This window comes from Dendropsophus ebraccatus, chromosome 7 (genome assembly GCF_027789765.1).
Source record: "Dendropsophus ebraccatus isolate aDenEbr1 chromosome 7, aDenEbr1.pat, whole genome shotgun sequence".
Lineage (NCBI taxonomy): Eukaryota > Metazoa > Chordata > Amphibia > Anura > Hylidae > Dendropsophus > Dendropsophus ebraccatus.
This window is the reverse complement of record NC_091460.1, coordinates 54,437,299-54,457,226: the sequence shown is the minus strand read 5'-3', so window position 1 is coordinate 54,457,226 and position 19,928 is coordinate 54,437,299. Positions and strand designations below refer to the sequence as shown.

The 19,928-nt window shown below is 43.9% G+C and overlaps 1 protein-coding gene across 3 annotated transcripts in view; it reads right to left on the bottom strand.

Annotated features, from left to right (window-relative positions):
* Positions 1 to 11,604, bottom strand: part of TBC1D1 (TBC1 domain family member 1) — a 135,068-nt gene extending 123,464 nt beyond the window's left edge. For all 3 annotated transcript variants that reach the window (XR_011363930.1, XM_069977508.1, XM_069977504.1), the window contains exons 1-2: positions 11,526 to 11,604; positions 6,157 to 6,668 (exon numbers count right to left, since the gene is read on the bottom strand). Coding sequence is in view for 2 of the 3 variants with exons in the window: in XM_069977508.1 (XP_069833609.1) it covers positions 6,157 to 6,570 (414 nt within the window). In the remaining variant the exon portion in view is untranslated. The remainder of the gene's footprint in view (positions 1 to 6,156; positions 6,669 to 11,525) is intronic.
* Between the last annotated feature and the right edge of the window lie 8,324 nt (positions 11,605 to 19,928).

The following is a 19,928-nucleotide window of genomic DNA, read 5'->3' as shown; positions in this document are numbered from 1 at the left end:
TCAGGGTCCAGTGCTTTTTGTGAAATTGCTGCTGTTTATTTAAAGGAGAAATTTGGGCAATTTTAAAATCTTGCAGGGGCTGGGGGGAATTTGATCAGTAGTACGAACTTACCTCTCCCTGCTCCCTGCTGCAGGACCCCCGCCAGAAGTCCTTTTCCCCAAAGTTGTGATGACATCCTGACACCAGGAATATGCCTGTGTTGGCTGATGGACTGGCAGCTCAGCCAATCAGTGACTGGAGCAGCGCCCCCACCCCAGTCACTGACTGGCTGAGCAGCCAGACCATCAGCCAAGTTGTGACATGTCAGCTCTGGATATCCCGGAGCCTTGCGGGGGTCCTGAGGCCAAACCAATCGGTCATCGCAGGCACGGGGAGAGGTAAGTTTGTTTCCTTGATCAAATTCCCCCCCGCCCCTGCTTGCTGCCAGATTTTAAAATTGACCGGACCTCTCCTTTAATTTCTGCTGACACACCAGCTTGAAAAACCAGTGCATCAGTAACTTCTTCTCCCAGCGCACGCCATCTATAGTGGTGTACTGTATAAATAATGATAACGTGTTCTATGCACAGAAATACTCTTAGCCACCGGCTGCCTAGGGAAACACAGGATGGCATTGTTCAGTTTAAAAAGGCTGTCCTACAATTCCTTTAAATTACACCTCTCATTTTATAAAGTGATGTGATCTACTGGAGTCTGATCTCCGGGACCCTCAATGATCCTGGGAGTAAGGGGGGCCGCTCAAATGCTTCCCATTAAAGAGGTACTTCAGAGGGATAAAAAAGTTTTTTTTTTTTTAATTAAGTGGTGCTGTCTCTTATGTGTATGTAAATGCCAGTGGATACAGAGAGGGTCATTCCTGACCTTGTTTCCTAATGAGTAATCACTATAACTACTGTACAACGTAAACCGTGAACATAGATAATGATTTGTTAAAGGATTTCAAACATTAAAGGAAACTGAAATCTGACATTAGTGTGATATTAAACACTATTTACTAGAAAATCTGAATTCTCCACTGAACATTAACTATTTCCCATGAGCTTAGGTTAATCATTTCAGAGAAGGAGAACAGATCTGTAATAAAAAATGGAGTTGTGAAATATTAATAGTGTTTTCCAGCGTCACTAAAAATGCCCAGAGGCAGAGAATAGTAATATAATAACAGGTGGTCCAGTGCTACTGCCAGTCCTGAATGTCCCGGTGCCATCACCATAGACTGTGGGCACAGGACACTGCAGCCAATCACTGGCCTGAGTGGTCACATGAAAGAGTAAGTTTACAGTAGATGAATGCTAAAGCCTGTGATTGGCTGCAGCATCCCAAGCACAGTGAATGGTGATGTCACCAGGGACTCCAGAGAGGCAGCAGTGGGAGCATGCAGTGGGGTGAGTATAAGTATTCATTTTTTCTATTACCATCATAAAGATGAAAACCCCTTTAAAAACATGATGACCCATCATTTCATATACTATATATTGCCAGGGGTATACATAGGACTTTGTCAATCTGTCAAAGGGGATCTACCGCTATGGCTACGCATATGATAAGAATGCATTGTGAATACTGTTGCCATACAGTACACATAAATAGCCCTGCCATACTGTACAACTAAAAAATGCTACTATACATAAAAGTGTGAAAGGTTCATCTTCAAAAATGTGAGAAAAAGATTAACATATTATAAGTGGAATCTGTGATGCCTACTCTAGCCTCTAGCCAAAGGTGTCATGGTGGTCTTCTGAGTATCATGTCCCGGAGTCTTCTGACTTACAGATCTTTGTATCTCTGTTGTGAGAAATCTCCCATTACAAAGGGGGTATAATGCATATGGGCTTTACATGTAGGTTATACTACTAGAGGGGAATACCTCTGTAATACGGTGTGTATATAGGGATAACATGAAGTTACTGGACCCTGATGCAAAACACCTCCCCACCACCACAGACCTACAATAAGAATCCAGAGCCCGGGCACATCTGGGACATGACAGATTGTGCAAGAACAATTGTGCAAACCCTGATGACCCCTATACAACTGTGTGCAGGTCACTTCTCTATTCTTTCCATAAAGGACTCAGTCAGACATAACATGTAATGGATGAGTGACTAAAGTAAGATATTTCCCATTTGAGTGGTGATGGTGGCTCTGTCAGGGAGGGAAGGATCACCCTGGAGAGTGAATTGGCAGCTTGTAACCTGGTATCTGTTCTAACGTCACCTGTACAGTCCTGTCTGTTCATGTAATATAACATGGTATAATAACTGGAAAGACTGGTATAGCAGCGCATTACAAGATATGGAATATTAAGTTAGATTATTAAGTTAGAAATTATAGGGTTTTACAATTGTATAAAGTAATTAGATACCATTTACATATGCCATTACTGTGATGGTGAGGGTCTGATCCTGGGAGTGAATGGGTAGCCCACTTCTTTCCTGCTCCTGGCCACCTGCTGCGCTGAGAGTTATAGTGAATGATGCCATTTCCCTGGGCAGTCGGTAGTTAGTATCATTACTGTAAAGAGAACACTTGGTAAGCAGTTGTGCAGCCCCCTCATTCCCAGGATCATTAAGGGTCCCAGACATCAGATCACAACAGATCATATCACTTTATGAGAGGTACACATCACCAATGTGAAATCTATACCAGGACCCTCCATGTGTCCAAGGCATTCCCTATTTTGGGTGACTGGTGGCATACGTAGGCATAAATGGACCCTGAGCACCACAGTAGGAAGGGCGCGAGCCAACAATTTCTCTGACACAACCTGACATTGGTAGGACCTGTGATGTATATTGAGGTCTTCGGCCTTGGAAAAGTTATTTGTTAAAATAATAGATTTCAAGGGGCATCTGTCTTGTAAAGTAGTTAGTACTTATTACTTCCATGGTATGAACACTAGAGGGCGCTAGTTACTACTGCATTTCTTGCAAAGACGATGCAACGTCGGAAATTAACCAATTGTCTGGAGTAACTTTTCTTTTCTTTTGGCACTAAATACCTTCAAAAAAAAAATATGGTTGTTTTTTTTTTCTGTAACTATGTATGTTTAAAAAACCTCGGCAGCAGCCATCTTATTATTATCACAGATGGAATGAAGCTGGCCAAGAGCATTAGATGAATCTTAGCCAGTACTGCTGATTTCAGTGGGACCGACCAGTCATCTATGTATATGGGTGTCTTGATTCTCAGAAAGAAGATGTCAAAGAGAAAGAATTACCAGACATGTTCGATAGCAACATTACCGATCCTTCATTTCCAAGAGAGATAAGCTGCTGGACAATTATTCCCTTCTCTAAGTTGAGAACACACGCACATTCAACTGAGCTGGGCATGCACACATGTATAGGGGAGTTAGGAGAAATAGCTGTGAGCTAGATGAATCAAACTTGTTGATAGCTCCCTATTATGCATGGAGCGCTGAGGATGAAGGTATGTCTCTTACCTTCATCCTCAGTGCCGTTTCCATGAAGTATGTAGTGTAATCCTGCATCTAGTAAGGCAGTTTGGGGCACTGGGATCAGGGCTTTTGCCCCCAGAGCACCTGATCGGCTGACAGGCCCCTTCTAATCAGAAGAGTGGGCCAGGGCCGCGGATCAGTGGGGGTGGGCTGGATTGGTGATTTGGGGGCTGCAGCCATAGTCGTACATACTACATAAAAACAGCATCATGGATGAAGGTAAGATTTGTCTAACCTTCAGTCTTGCAATATTTTACAGCAAGACACATTTGAACTCCGGAGGTATGCCATCAATTGACAGCATACCATCGGAGTATACCATCGGAGTATACCATCGGTTCGGAATGTAATGACAAGGGAAAAACCAAGGCCAGGTATCCATCCACATACAGCTGTTTCAGGGTGTTGCCCTTCATCAGTGTGGAGCAGGACTCTGGCTAGGAAACAGCTGTCTGTGGATGGATACCTGGCCTTGGTTTTTCCCTTGTCATTACATTGACTTATAGGGCCACTTAATATGGTGGTTTTGGTGGTTTCCTTACAGGAGCCCCCCCCCTGGCTGGGTCCTTCCCGGAGGGATATCTGGCTAGTCCTGTGTTTCGAGACTCTTTGATGAGGCTCCACGGGCTCTTCTTTTGCATATTTGTTTCCCAGGGGGCAATGCACCTAGGACTTCACTGCATTGAGCACTTTCACTAGCAGCTAGCAGTGTTGTCGTTCGACTGGTCTCCCTGAGATCAGCGAGCTGTTTCTCTTATGGCTTTACTAAGCATTGCTCCCACCTAACCAGAGTCCTGCTTTACACTGATGAGAGGCAACACCCCAAAACAGCTGTATATGGATGGATATCTGGCCTTGCTTTTTCCCTTGTCATATTAACTTGTAGGGCCACTTAATATGATGGTTTTGGTGGTTTCCTTACAGGAGCCACCCCTTGGCTAGGTCCTTCCCGGAGGCAATTTATGTGACGTGACATCACCAACTTTACACAAACCTGAACACGCTGTGCTGTAGCAAGTGCAGAGAAAATGCACTAAAGGTGCATTTCCCATAATAAGTGTCTATTAGTAATTTTCATAACTTTTGTTCGGCAATAACATATCTTAAAATAATTTTTCCAGGACTTCCCCTTAAAAGGCTATGTTCACATGACTTTTTTTTCTGTACGTTTATTTGAGTACCAATTGACAGCAGTCTTTTCAAGTTTTTGGGCGCCGGTCACTACAATTAAGCATTAAGGGCCTATTACACGGGTTGTCAGAGGAGCAAACGAGCGCTCCCAGCGCTCGTTTTCTCCTCGTTCCCCGCTCGCTGCGGGGGGGCTGCTCGGAGGATCGCTGATCGTCCGGGCAGCCCATAGGATATAGCAGCGTCTGCTGCCGAGGCTCCTATTCAACGGAGCGACGGCAGAAGATCGCTGCTATATCAGTCGCTTGTTTTTCAACATGTTGAAAAACAAGCGACTGCAACGATCAGCCGACATGAACGATGTCGGCTGATCGTTGCACTCTATTCCACGGGACGATTATCGGCCGTAGCGGCCGATATCGGCCGAATACGGACGATAATCGTTCCGTGGAATAGGGCCTTTAGGTCCTTTTGGATGTGGTTCTTTTCTGAAGGTTTATTGAATGTAGTAGTTAACACAGTGAAAGGACAGTGGAAAAAAATGTGCGAGAACAACTAAAAATATCGTCCGTTGTTTACAAAAAAAGACTGCAAATAATTGTCATGAACATTTGACTTCCACGCAAACAACGGCCGTTATTTAATACACTGGGTGTATTGGGCAGCCGTCATTCCATTGAAATCAATTATAATTCTGACTTTTTTTCTTTTTTCATTTGTTAAAAGTGAACACTCTTTCTTTTCTTTTTTTTAACACAGTGTGAACATAGCCTAAGTAAATGATATTCCATGTAAGGCCCACCCCATTGTACACAGTACGTCTGATCAGTCTTTTTAGCTGAAAAAAAAGATGCCAACCCAGGCTATGATGTGACTTTATCTTTTCTCATCAAATCCATTACAATATAGATGTTGTCTGTCACGTGTGTTACTACAAATAATAGATAAGACGTACATGATGACTAATATCAATAACCCTCAGTAGTTTGGCTGCCATGGAAACTCTTCCTAGACCAGAACTCTCTCTGCGTCAAATCACTTGCACTTTTTATTACTAGACCAGTGTCTCTGTATACACAAATAAGACATTTTAAAGGGGGTATAATTTTTAAAAAAAGAGCAAGTAACAATCTGAGCCATTAATTGTCCATTACCCATTTCAAGGGGTTTTGATTGATAGCATCTCTCCCTATACTGAAACTGTAGGAAATCTTTCAATTAAAGTTGATGGGGTGGGGGAAGGGCTACCAGGGTCCATCTCAATGATTCATGGTTCAGGCAGCTGCTTATCAGCTGCTGTATGTCCTGCAGGAAGTGGTGTGTTCTCTCCAGTCTGACACAGTGCTCTCTGCTGCCACCTCTGTCCATGTAAGGAACTGTCCAGAGAAGTAAAAAAATCTCCAAAAAATCTTTCTGCAGGTCATACAGCAGCTGATAAGTACTGGAAAACTTAAGATTTTTTTAATAGAAGTAAATTACAAATCTCTGGCACTTTTTGGATCCAGTTGATTTGTGTTCCTTTAGTTATTAAGAAAAAACCACACCTCTCCAATGTAGAATAACTTACCATGGCGTGGTCAGTAGCTCGGAAGACGTAGCATGTGCTGTGATGATGTGGGACATCTTCCTTGAGTAAACAGGCAAAACAATTGGGATCCTGACTGTTATGTATCAGCTTCTTGACAAACTGCGGCTTGTGTTCAAAGATGCTGGAGCAGATCAGAGGATCCCACTGCTTGCGGTCACCAGGATCGGGTTCACAACAGATACTGCTGGAGGACACGTACAGCCGGACAGGACACACAGGTTGGGAATCCTTTGACCTCAGTAAACTCTTTCTCTTGATCTCCGCCACCACCCATGGTATCATGGGCATCGTAGTAAAAGCAGTCAGAGACAAGGAACCGATCAGCTGTAGTCTGTATTCTAGAACATCACATGATGCTGGGGTAGTAGGAGCAGAAAAGGATATAGGATCCATGGTAAGAAGCAAGCGATTGTCGTGTTTCCAATCCTTACACCTTGCAGATAGTTGGTTGGGTTTGGTGCGATTTTTGCATTTCAATTATAAGGTCATCTCTATGGGAGAAATACAGAACAGTGAAATGATGAGGATTTGGGGGTTCATAAGCATTCATTTAAGAATACTTTTATAGTTATGTGAAAATAAAAATATATCTAGATTATTTGATGTGATATCTATATAATAGGCGGGACCCATCAATAACACCTATCCCCTAACCACCCATCCCAGCTGCATCTGTCAGGTGCTGACTAGCACCCTTTCACTGTGAGCGCTCCTAATGAGCGCTCACAGTGACACCACAGCCTCGCAGCTCCTTCACCCCCCCCCCCAACCCCGGACACTAAAGGGCGCGGAGAAGATATACAGACATCTGGTGCAGGCTTCCAGTTCCAGCCCTGTGGCACCCGCACTCCTCTCCTGCTTGGCCCAGATGTGATGTCATGTCTGGAGCCAAGAAGGAGAGTGTGGGCGCCGCGAGGCTGGAACAGGAAGCCTGCACCAGACATCTGTACTTGGAAACAGCAGGAGGAAACTACGGGGGAGGTGAGAGGTGAGTATCCTTCTGGGTTTCTTATTTTACACATAAAAGGTACTATGGGGGGCGATGGGCTATACAATGTCGGGGCTACACAGGGGGGCAACAAAGAAGGGCTATACTATGTGGGGGATACAAAGGGGGCTATACTAAGGAGGGGCTACACAGGGGGGCTATAGTAAAGAGGGGCTACACGGGGGGGGCTATACTATGTGGGGGGCTACAAAGTGGGGATATACTATGTGGGGGCTACACAGGGTGGCTATACTAGGTGGGGGCTATACTTTGTTGGGGCTGCTGCACAGAGGGGCCTGTGCTTTTGTGGGGCTCCTTCAAAGGAATGGGTCCTATACCATATAGGGGCTGCTCCGGGGGGGTGGGGTGTGGTGAAGATCTGGTGATAATATTTGTTTCTTATGTAATGTTAATAGGTGATGCGGCTACAGGGGTGTGGCTATGGGAGCATGGCTATAGGGGCATGGCACAATGTCCCTCTTTCCTCCCAGCAAAAGTTGGGAGGTATGCTGAATACCATCATAGAGAGGTGCCAGTCACATCGTGCAATTATTGTCCATAGGACTGCAAAAGACAGCCATAGAGGAAATAGACGGCAGCCATAGAGGGAATGGGACGGCAGTGTCTATTCAATTCCAACAGGGTATTGGGGGATCCTAAGGGTCCCTGCAGTCAAACCGCCAGCAATCATATACTTATCCCTTATCCTGTGAATGGTTGCTGGGACAATTATTTAGGCAATGAATAGCATACCTTCCTGAGGACGTCACTGACAGTGACATAACATTTTGAAGTAGCTACATTTACTTTTTAAGGGTATGTGCATACTAAGGATTTTGTGCGGATAACGTACAGTGGATTATTGGAGCTAAATTGTAATACCCCACATAACCTGGGGACAGGGGTGGCGCTGTTTTTGCAGTAAAGTAGCTGTGTTTTCTCTATTCCTAGATAACCCCTTCAATTAAGGCTTTTGCCCTAAAAAACAGCTACATGGTTAGACAGCCGTACAATAACAGCTATGTGTGAATAAGCGCGGACTGAGAAATGGCTGAATAGAATAAAAGAGCCAAATAAGTTATTGTTATGTAGACAGAGCATGAAGTGTGAGGTGTGGAAGCTATATGGAACATGCCGGGCACCACATATATAAGGGACATTCGGATGTTATAATAAAGTTGATAATTCGGACCTTATTGTTAGGCACCACATATATAAGGGGCATTCAAATGTTATAATAAAGTTGATATTTCGGACCTTATTGTTAGGCACATTCCCGCACTGTGATCCCCTGATCTCATGTATAAACTGCTGTCAAGGTTATAATGTAGAAATAGTAGCCTGCCTCCCCGGCTCACACTGGATCACATTACATGAACTTTTCACAAACACCAGGCAGGCAGACATATTTAGAAGCTGACATTACTACCAAATAACTTCATATTGTGACAGGTTACATATAGGAAATAACCATTCTAATAAGATTTAAAGCAGACTTATTAAGTAACATAAAATGAGGAGGTAAAGTAAAATCCACCATCTTTGTTATATAGTGTCAGTGCTTCTTTTTTAGAAAATTGCCTCCTGTTACTACCAGGAAACCATCAGCAAGTTTGGTAATAAATAAGATAGTAGATCTAACAATGGGTAAAATGGGTGATAGGTCAAATATTCTGGATCCTATGCCTATGTTTATGTCGAGGTGTTTACTGTGTTAGGGTATGTTCACACTGAGGAATAGGCGAGGAATTTTAAGCCAAATTTGCGTTTAATTTTACACTTCAAATTCTGCCCGTAAAATATGTACAGAGCAATGTCCCATTGTGTTCAGAGGGATTTCCACATGGCGAAATTTACACAGGGAATGTCATTGACATGTCAATTCTTTGGGCGGATTCAGCTAGAGAAGTCCCATAGAAGTAATTGGGGCTTTGAATTTCTGCCTTCCGCTTGCATTTGGCGCAAATTCTGCTCGAAGTCCCCACCTACATACCTCCCAACTTTTGCAAAGAGCAAAGAGGGACATGTGCGCCGCGGTCCCAATAGCCACGCCCCCATAGCGACCCTCCATAGCCACGCCCCTATATCAACCCTCCATAGCCACTCCCCTACAGTCACCACATGCTGCTGACTGAATAGTGCCCTATACAGTATCCAATCCCGCCAAAAATTCCCTATATGGTATCCAATCCCCCATTATAGTGCCCCACATAGAATCCAATCCCCCACATAGTGCCCCACATAGTATCCAATCCCCCACATAGTGCCCCACATAGTATCCAATCCCCCATTATAGTGCCCCACATAGTATCCAATCCCCCACATAGTGCCCCACATAGAATCCAATCCCCTACATAGTGCCCCACATAGAATCCAATCCCCCACATAGTGCCCCACATAGTATCCAATGCACCCATATAGTGCCCCACATAGTAGCCAATGCCCCCATATAGTGCCCCACATAGTAGCCAATGCCCCCATATAGTGCCCCACATAGTATCCAATGCCCCCATATAGTGCCCCACATAGTATCCAATGCACCCATATAGTGCCCCACATAGTAGCCAATCCCCCCATATAGTGTCCCACATAGTAGCCAATCCCCCCATATAGTGCCCCACATAGTAGCCAATCCCCCCATATAGTGCCCCACATAGTAGCCAATCCCCATATAGTGTCCCACATAGTAGCCAATCCCCATATAGTGCCCCACATAATAGCCAAACCCCCAGAGTGCCCACATAGTAGCCAATGCCCCCATATATGCCCCACATAGTAGCCAATCCCCCATATATGCCCCATAGTAGCCAATGCCCCCAAATATGCCCCACATAGTAGCCAATGCCCCCCATATAGTGGCTAATGCCTCCATATAGTGCCCCACATATTATTCAATCCCCCCACATAGTAGCCAATACCCCATATAGCGCCCCACAGAGTAGCCAATCCCCCCATTAGTGTGGCCCCAGCGGCAAAAACAATAAACCAGTAACTCACCTGTCCTCCGGTCCCAGCAGCTCCTCTCCCGGCAGAGCGCGCACTCCCGTCATCCTCCGGGGCGGGCAGCGGGGTACAGAGTCACTGACTGTACCGGAAGTGATTCATGAGCAGGTCACTTCCGGCACACTCAGTGACTCTGTACCCCCGCTGCCCGCCCCGGAGGATGACGGGAGTGCGCGCTCTGCCGGGAGAGGAGCTGCTGGGACCGGAGGACAGGTGAGTAACTGATTTATTGTTTTTTTTCGCTGGGGCCACTTAAAATGCGGGACACGGGGGGCCGTTCCGGGACCGCGGGACAGAACCCCGAAAACGGGACTGTCCCGCGAAATCCGGGACGGTTGGGAGGTATGCACCTATTCTGACAGAACTGAAGAAGAGAAATATTCTTTCAAGTCTGGAGAGCAGGAGAGGTTTTCTATGGGCATTTGCTACTGCTTTGGACAGATCCTGACATGGACAGTGGTGGCAGCAGAGAGCACTGTGTCAGACTGGAGAAAATGAGAGAACTTGACAAAACTTGGCAGAAAGCTAAGATGGATACATCTATAACTGTTAGGTTTCCCTATAGATTAGCAGCAATGCAACGTTAATCTTTTTGATCCGCAAAATTTAAAGGGGTTGTCCAGGATTAGAAAATTGCTGCTTCTTCCAAATACAGCACCACACCTGTCCAAAGGCTTTGGGCAGTATTGCAGCCCAGCCCCATGCAGTCCCAGATACCACCCATAGATAGACATGGCACTGTATTGGAAAGAAAGCAGCCCCTTTAACAACCCTTTAAGATTGTCCAATGTCTGTTTCTTAACACAAAACCTATAGTAGATGACTCATTTATCCAAGGAAGTAACAGGTTCTCTTAAAGAATACTGAAAAACTGAAACCAGTGTTAACAATTCAATTATATTGAAAAGACAACTACCTGGATGTGGAAACATGATGCATTAAAGTAACAGTGTAAAAAGATGAAAGCACAGGGATAGTCACATAAAGGGAAGACTGGAGAAAAGATAAATCTTACCCGGTTTATTCTCCAATGTGGAATCTTCTAAAGTAAAAACGCACTGTCCAAAGGAAATGATGCATTTAATGTAATATTAATCAGACTGTCTGAGATGCCAGGACACTGGATCCCTCGGCATCTTCTTCTACATATACTCATATGTATACACATACTCATTCTATTATTATCAATCACTAACCTTTGCATGCTTGCTGTGCTGTCATGCACACAGGTAGCTGTAAATGAGTGCTTCCACTCTCTATGGGTGAATGTGTAAGGATTGCATTGCTGAGATACTACATAGACTGCATCAGATCTGCATGGACTGCAGATCTATAGTACAAATCTAGTGTCACCTACCTGACTGCAGAGTCTGGGGATGAATGAAGCATTGCAGGAGATGATCCTCAGGCCAGGACAGCAAATAGCAAGTCTGCCAATGACCCCAGAAGAAGCAGAGCCCTGTCCTCCCCCTCTACACTCTCAGCTACATTACACTGCAGAGCAACAAGCTCACAACAGCATGTTAGGGACAGGGATGGGGAGGGACAGAAAGAGGACATAAAAAGGATCAGTGCAGTGGGATTGGGTCATGTGGGGGGGGGAGAAGAGGCGAGAGTCTGTGCGTGATGTATAGGATGGTATATGTATAGCAGGAAGGATTAGAGGAGGCTGGTGAAATGTATGCCAATGTGTGAGGCAGGGTATATGGGTAGTAGGCTGGCAGAAATGTGTCATCTTATCATTACTTAGCTAGTTTTGCTTATGTACTTGTGGGTTATCTCGCCGCTCTGTGCTGTGGTTTACCGGGGCGTATTATATTAACAAATACAATAATGAAAGTTACTCATCAAATGTTCTGTCATAAAGCCAAAGGAGCATATAACAACACATCTAAGTATGTGAGAAGTAGAGAACAAAATGGTTTTAAGAAAACTCAAGAAAACAGTACCCCAAAAATGTAAGAAAACTAGGTAAGCAAGCGGGCACGTTAATAACGTAGCTATATTTTCAAATTTTCAAAACATCTATGTGCAGAGTAGTGCAGCAAGCAGAGACCCCAGTGTCTAGGTTTTTGGGTTTGCGTGACAGCTGTTTCACACGGAAACCGTGCATCATCGGACCTTGTGGAGGGTACTATATTGGAAAAACTATACGCCCAGTAAATAAAAGATTCAGCGAACACATCAGATCAATTAGAACTGAAAGAGGCGTACCCCACTCGATCCAACATGTAAAAGAAAAACATGATAAGGATACCATGGGTCTAAAGCGAATCTGACTATGCAGTGATAGAGATAACAACAAGACACTGTTGCAAGAAGAAGCAAAAATAATACTTGCTACGAATGCCAAAGGACTGCTTGAACTCAATGATCGGATAGAGTTAAAAATGTTTTGATAATTTATAAAATGTACTGTACTAATTCTTCTGCTAGGATTTCATTTTTATTACGGTTTAGCATTGGATAAGAGTTATTTAAAATGAAAAAACAAAAAAGGTCCGTAGCACCCCGTTTTCCGTGCGAAACAGCTGTCGCGCAAACACAGCTACAAAGTGGCATCCCTGCATGCTGCACTACTTTGCACGAATGTTTTAAAGATTTGAAAATAAAGCTACGTTTTTAACTGTGAGTGCCCACTTACCTATTTTTCTATAATTTTTTGGTTACTGTTGCTGCTATTACTGGATCTAAAAGAGTGAGCACCCCGTAGCATTTGCTCTTTAAGTCCTTGCCTGAATAAAAAAACACACCCAGCATAACAGTAGTGCCAATCGCCCTGTCTGAACTTTGTTCAGAAAAACAATTACATTCCTTATCTTATCTTTATATAAAAAAAATTCAGGATCTGGTTACTAAAGCCCTTATTACATGGGGCGACATAGAGGAGCAAACGCGTGCTGTCAGAGCTCGCTTGCTCCTTGTTACCAGCACGCTGCCGCCGCTACTACATGCGGCAGCAAGCGGGTAAATGCAGGGGAGGCCGCGGGGAGCCGTCCAGGTGATCGCTAGATGGATAGAGGATAGCAGCGGTCTGCTGCTGCCACTCCTATTCAACGGGGCGACGGCAGCAGATCGCTGCTATCACAGCTGTTTGTCTTTAAACATGTTGAAAGACAAACGACTGCAACAATCAGCCGGCATCGTTCATTTCGGCTTATCGTTGCCTTCTATTACACGTAACGGACGATATTGGCCAAATACGCCCGATAATCGTTCCATGTAATAGGACCTTAAGTGGTTAGAAGAAGGTAAAGTTGGCCATACACCTTCACTAACTAATGGCCGATGTTCTTTAGTCATCTCTCCTTCCTGCTCTTGGTCCTCCCCATAGACAGGAAAGACAGGGAGCCTATGGTACCTATGTTCCTGTGTCAAGTTTTTGATTTGCCCAACCTTACCTGAACATTGCTCAGCTCTCTTGCCATTCCACTGATGCTGATGGCTAACCTTCCAGAAATTTCTACCACCTGCACAAAAGATCATTGGAGCTCATCACCCCTCTTACCAAGGCCTTTTTCCGCTGACTACTTAGTTTAGTGGAGTTGCCAGCTCAAGGAAGAGTCCTTGTTGTTTCAATCTACTTCCATTTAAGAATTATGGAGATCACAATGTTCTTGGGGGCTTCCAGTGCAGTGGAAATGTTTTGGGACCTTCTTATGATCTCTACACAATCCTGTTTCTGAAGTCTACATCTGATATTCATTGTCAGCTGTGAGAGTTTATACAGACAAGGAACTGTCTTTCCAAATCCCATCCAATCAGCTGAATATACCAGAGGTGACTGCAACCAAGGTGTAGAAACATCTCAATGATGATTAAGAGAAATAGGAGACCCTAGATCTAAATTTCAAGTCTCATAGTAAAGGGTCTGAGTATTTATGTCCACGTGAAATTTTAGTTTTTCTGGGGAAAAACTACTTAACAAAATAAAATTATGAGATATTGAGGGCAGACTGACTTGAGTGTCCCACTACGTTGGTTTTCTTCTCTTTACACACCCAGGTAAAAGTAGTTTACTCAGGTGACACAGCTAGTATAGTTAGTTGCTGTGCTCTACTCCAGCCACTAGGTGTCTCACTCCCTCTGTGCACAGCTGCAATTAGGTAGGAAGGTTAGACTGTTTATACTCTCTCTCACACATAGTTTCTGTCACATGGCCCTATATAAGCTAGGGAGCTGGTTAGCTCAGTTAGAGTTTAGGGGGTCTTAGTTCTTAGACTGTTCTGATTCCTGACTGGAGCTAAGACTTTGAGAGTGAGAGACTACAGCAGTCATGCAATGCTAGACCTAATTGTGGGGTAACCGGAGTTACAGGAATAACCCTTGCCTACGCCATGGATCTTCACTTCAGGACAGTCACCCCCTAGAGAGAAAATGCAGTGGGATTGATCCGCAGTAGTGCACAGATGCAAGTTAGCCGCTCTCTACTGACTATGCTTGACTACGTGGGAAAACGTCTACTAGTTAGCTTTACCTAGAGACAGAGTCCTGGGACTCGTAATAACTTGCAGGGCAGTCACCAAGACTGAGAGGCCGAAGGCGGTCAAATAACACAGACTTATCTAAATGTCAGTACGAGGAGATTCTTCAAGATTCACTTCACACACATCCGGGCAGAGTACTGTACTAATTAGGTAAGGGCTCCTGTCTGGCCTCTATCTACTGCTACAGCCTTTTCTACTTTACCTTTACCTCAAGCTACTCTTTATTGCAGTACCAAAGCACTGTTACATTTTTGTATTGCACTAAAGATATAAGTCAAGTAAAGTTTACAGAAGTTGTTCAGGAAAAATTGACTTTTTCCCTATCGATGGCATAAGGGAAAAGTAGGAGGTGGCAGGGAGTCTGACCTCTGTACCCCCTTCCGATCTCCATATTGGGCCCAAGCGGCTCTGTTATGAATAGAGCCATGGGTCTGGCATGCAACCCACGGCTCTAATTATTCCTATGGAGCTGACAGAAACAGCCAGGTATGCGATTCTTCCAGCATACTAAGTTCTTTCCGTTGTTCCATAGGAATGAATACAGCCATACAGCGGATCGTTTGCTGGACCCACGGCTCTATTCATAACAGAGCCGGTGGGGTCCGATACAGACATCGGAAGAGGGTACAGAGGTCGGACCCCCTGCCACCTCTTACTTTTTCTCTATCCTGTGGATAGGGAAAAGTCAATTTTTCCTGGACAACCTCTTTAAGCATTGTTTAAGTGGGATTTCTGTTGCCGCACCCTGCACCTCACACTAGTCCTACCAAAGGTCCGGTGTCCGTGTGTCCGGGGGTGGTTATTACCACTCCTGGCCACCGCAACAAGTTGCCCCAAAACACCAGAACCCACTGGCTGGTTTAACACCAGTATCCAGTGCCTCGGGCCAAGACATGCCTAGCGAAAAGACTTAGTCTGAAGACTAAAAGTATCTGAATGCATTATACAGTACAGACCAAAAGTTTTGACACACCTTCTCATTCACAGAGTTTTCTATAGAATCACACTGAAGGCATCAAAACTATGAATTTACACATGTGGAATTATATAGCATAAAAAAGTGTGAAACAATATTCTAGGTTCTTAAAAGTTGCCACCTTTTGCTTTGATTCCTGCTTTGCACACTCTTGGCATTCTCTTGATGAGCTTCAGTCACCTGAAACGGTCTTCCAACAGTCTGGAAGGAGTTCCCAGAGATGCTTAGCACTTGTTGGCACTTTTGCCTTCACTCTGCGGTCCAGCTCACCCCAAACTATCTCGATTGAGTTCAGGTCTGGTGACTATGGAGCCCAGGTGATCTGGTGTAGCACCCCATCACTCTCCTTCTTGGTCAAATAGCCCTTACACAGCCTGGAGATGTGTTTGGGGTCATTGTCCTGTTAAAAAATAAATGATGGTCCAACTAAACGCAAACCAGATGGAATAGCATGCTACAATCTACAATTTTCATAGTCAAGAAAATATGGAAAACTCTTTGATTGAGAAGGTGTGTCCAAACTTTTGGTCTGTACTGTACACGTCACCATAAGTGTTGCCAGCTGCTTGCCTGCTTGTTAATCTGGACGTACATGGAGGAGTTGGACAGTTATCCCAAATACACGGTCATCCAGGGAAGCAGGTTGTGCAGAGATCTCTCAGTAATCACTAGACACTAGTTGGACTCAAATACTACTACAAAGCTTGTGTGTATAGTGATAGCCTCAAACTGATTTTAACCAGATTTACGTGGGTAATAACTACAATGGATTAGAGAAGCAGACGAGTGTTGAGATTTTACAAATCTTACCCACATTCTATAGACTGTTTCTGTGAATATGTCATGAATATTAACTGGTAAATTTGGCATAAGACCATATGTCTGCGTATGGTCTTACGTACAAGCTCTTGTATTAGTCATATCCGGGTGTTTCCGCAGTCATATTGATTCTTGGTAGTTGTAGACTGTGATATTTGGCATTAGCTGTGTAACCTGCTATGTAATGTCTTGTCACAGCCATAAAGCAGTGAAATGTCTATCGCTTGTCACATGTGCACAACAGCTGCCTCCCAGACCTGCCTTGCGCTTGGCCTTTTCTCCCAGACGCTGTGTGTGTCTTCTAAGGGAAGCCTGGTATAATTATAGAATGTAACTGGAAGTAGCCCTGTGTTCTGGACACATTGTAAGCTATGGCTCCAAAAATACATTACAGCAAAGCTCCATGCTAGAGCCAAACTGTGTAGATTTGGCAATGAATATGGCTGATTTTCAATTTTCCAACCACATGTGATGTCAACCAGCTATTTTTTAAATGTAAATAGGGCTAATCTTGTGTAAAAACTAAAAAAAGTTATACAGATTTGTAAATTATTTCTGTTTAAAAATCTCAAGTCTTCCAGTACTTATTTATGTCCTGCAGGAAGTGGTGTATTTTTTCCAGTCTAACACAGTGCTCTCTACTGCCACCTCTGTCCGTGACAGGAACTGTCCAGAGCAGGAGAGGTTTTCTATAGGTGTTTGCTGCTGTTCTGGACAGTTCCTGTCACGGACAGAGGTGGCAGTAGAGAGGACCCGTTAGACTGTAAGGGCGGGTTCACAATACAGAATTCTCGCGGACAATGTCCGCGGAATTCCGTTAGCTGTCCGCCGCACGGGCACGCACTTTTCCGACGACTACATAGACACCATTCTATGGGCCGGCGTATTCCGCGATCCGCTGAAAAAAGTGACATGACACTTCTTTCACCGTATAGCGAAATATACGCCGGCCCATAGAATGGTGTCTATGGGACCGGCGGAAAAGCGCCCAGATGTGCTGGAGGACAGCTGACGGAGTTCCGCGGACATTTTCCGCGAGAATTCCTCAGTCTGAACCCACCCTAAAGGATACACCACTTCCTGCAGAACATACAGCAACTAATAAATACTGGATTTTTAAATAGAAGTCATTTACAAATCTGTAGAACTTTCTGGCACCAGTTGATCTGAAAACATTTTTTTTTTGCCAGAAACCCCCTGTAAGAGTAATATAAGAACAATGATCACTGCATAACTAGGCAGATTACATTTTAAGACAGTATGGTGGTGGTACCTATATATTATTTGATACCCAACTTTCTAAAAAACACCATTTGACCAGTACATTTAGTAGCACAGCTTACTTAAGGGGTTACTTAAAAGAGGTTATCCAGCAAAAATATTTTTCTTTCAAATTAACTGATTTCAGAAAGTAATATAGATTTGTATACTTCCCATACTTATCAACTGCCGTATGTCCTACAGGAAGTGGTGTATTGTTTTCAGTCTGACACAGTGCTCTCTGCTGCCACCTCTGTCTGTGACAGGAACTGTCCAGAGCAGTAGAAGTTTTCTATGGGAATTTTGCTGCTGCTCTAGACAGTTCCTGTTTCAGCCAAAGATGTAGGCAGAGAGCCCTGTTAGAGTGAAAAGAAAACATTTCCTGCAGGACATTCAGCAGCTAATAAGTGCGGGAAGACCTGATAAGTAAAATACGAGTCTGTATAACTTTCTGAAACCAGTTGATTTAAAAGAAAAAGATCTCTCTGTGTAAACAAGTGATGTGTGGCTGATAGATATACGTATATCCGTGCTGTCAGTTTCCAGATCACAAAGCAGTGCATGTATACCTACTGTACCTAGTGCACTGCTTTGTGATACGGGCTCACACTCTCACAACACAAGCAACATCTTTAGGCCGCCACCAGCTCCTCCAGAATCATTGACAGCCGTAGGAGAAGGGCAGAGAGCAGGACAAGAAAGCCGGAGAGTAGGATGCCAGGTCACACATTAACGCACTAGGTATTTATGCACTGCATGTGTGATCTGGAAACTGACAACACGAATATATGCATATCCGTCACTTTCCATGGCCACACAAATGATACAAGGATTGATCGTGTGCCCCGGCTGCTCCATTATAAAGCTATTTAGAGGCACTGCAAACGAGCGCCAATCTCGCTGATCGGGGCTCGTTTGCATCCTTGCACAGACCCATGTCTGGCCAGCCGTCTGATCTTTTTTTACCCATTCTATGCCTTAAAGGGGTTTTCAACTTTTAACAATTGCTTGTTGTTATAATGGTTCACAAAGTATCCCCCTGCTGGGAACCCCAGCAATTAGCTTACATGTTTGAGGAAACTTTCATTTACCTTCTCAACATATATAGTTTGTAGAGGTAAACCCTACAGTGACCTTATGACTTTGCTGTTCTTTAGAAGTTTAATGGGAGTCCTTGGGAGTAAAAATAGATTGTTTGTACTGTGGGTTTCAGATATCGGATAGATGTACAGACTGAAGACTTGTCCCTCCATTGCTGAGAAGTCTTCTACATTTATGACATCACAGAAATATTCTTAGTGTTAAATGTATTATTAATTATTATTAGTGTAAATTGGCTTATCTCTAATTACTATGTATCCTATATTACTGCTAAAGTATCACTATATGGCAGGTAAGGATATGGTCAAGTAGGAGTATATGCAAGGGGAAGATTTATCAAACATGGTGTAAAGTGAAACTGGCTCAGTTGCCCCTAGCAACCAATCAGATTCCACCTTTCATTACTCACAGACTCTTTGGAAAATGAAAGGTGGAATCTGATTGGTTGCTAGGGGCAACTGAGCCAGTTTCACTTTACACCATGTTTGATAAATCTCCCCCTAAATGTTCTCAATATGAGTCATACCCTAAACATGCCCATATTTTGTCTGATTATAACAGCTTAAGATCGAGAACACAGAGCTCTGGATAAAGCTGAATCTGTTTACCCGTTCTGTGCCTTAAAGGGGTTTTCCACTTTTAACAATCAATAACTAGCTTTTAGAACAGTTCACAAAGTATTCTCCTGCTGGGAAACCCAGACGTCACTTTTCCATAAAATATCCAGCAAAACCGGGGAAAAAAAAGCAATCGTTTCATTTCAGAAAGGAGGGGGGTGGGGGGTTGGGTGCGCTGTTTACGCCGTTCTCCCTTGCATATCTCTGACATGTTATCTATGTTCAAGTCAGTACGATTATTACTACGATAAGCAACTTGTATAGCTTATTTTATTTGATAGCTTTTAAAAAATGTAAACCTTTATTTTTTGGTCTATGGGGCTGCATGAGGTTTCATGATCTGTACCTGTATCTGACATGACCCAAAAAAAAAAAAATCAGCAATTTTGCTCTGATTTGCGCTGAATCTATTAAGTCACCTCTGCCAACGTAAGTTTGGGTATCCATGAATACAACCACGCCAGGTTGGATCCATGCACAAGCCCTATTGGGTCAGAATG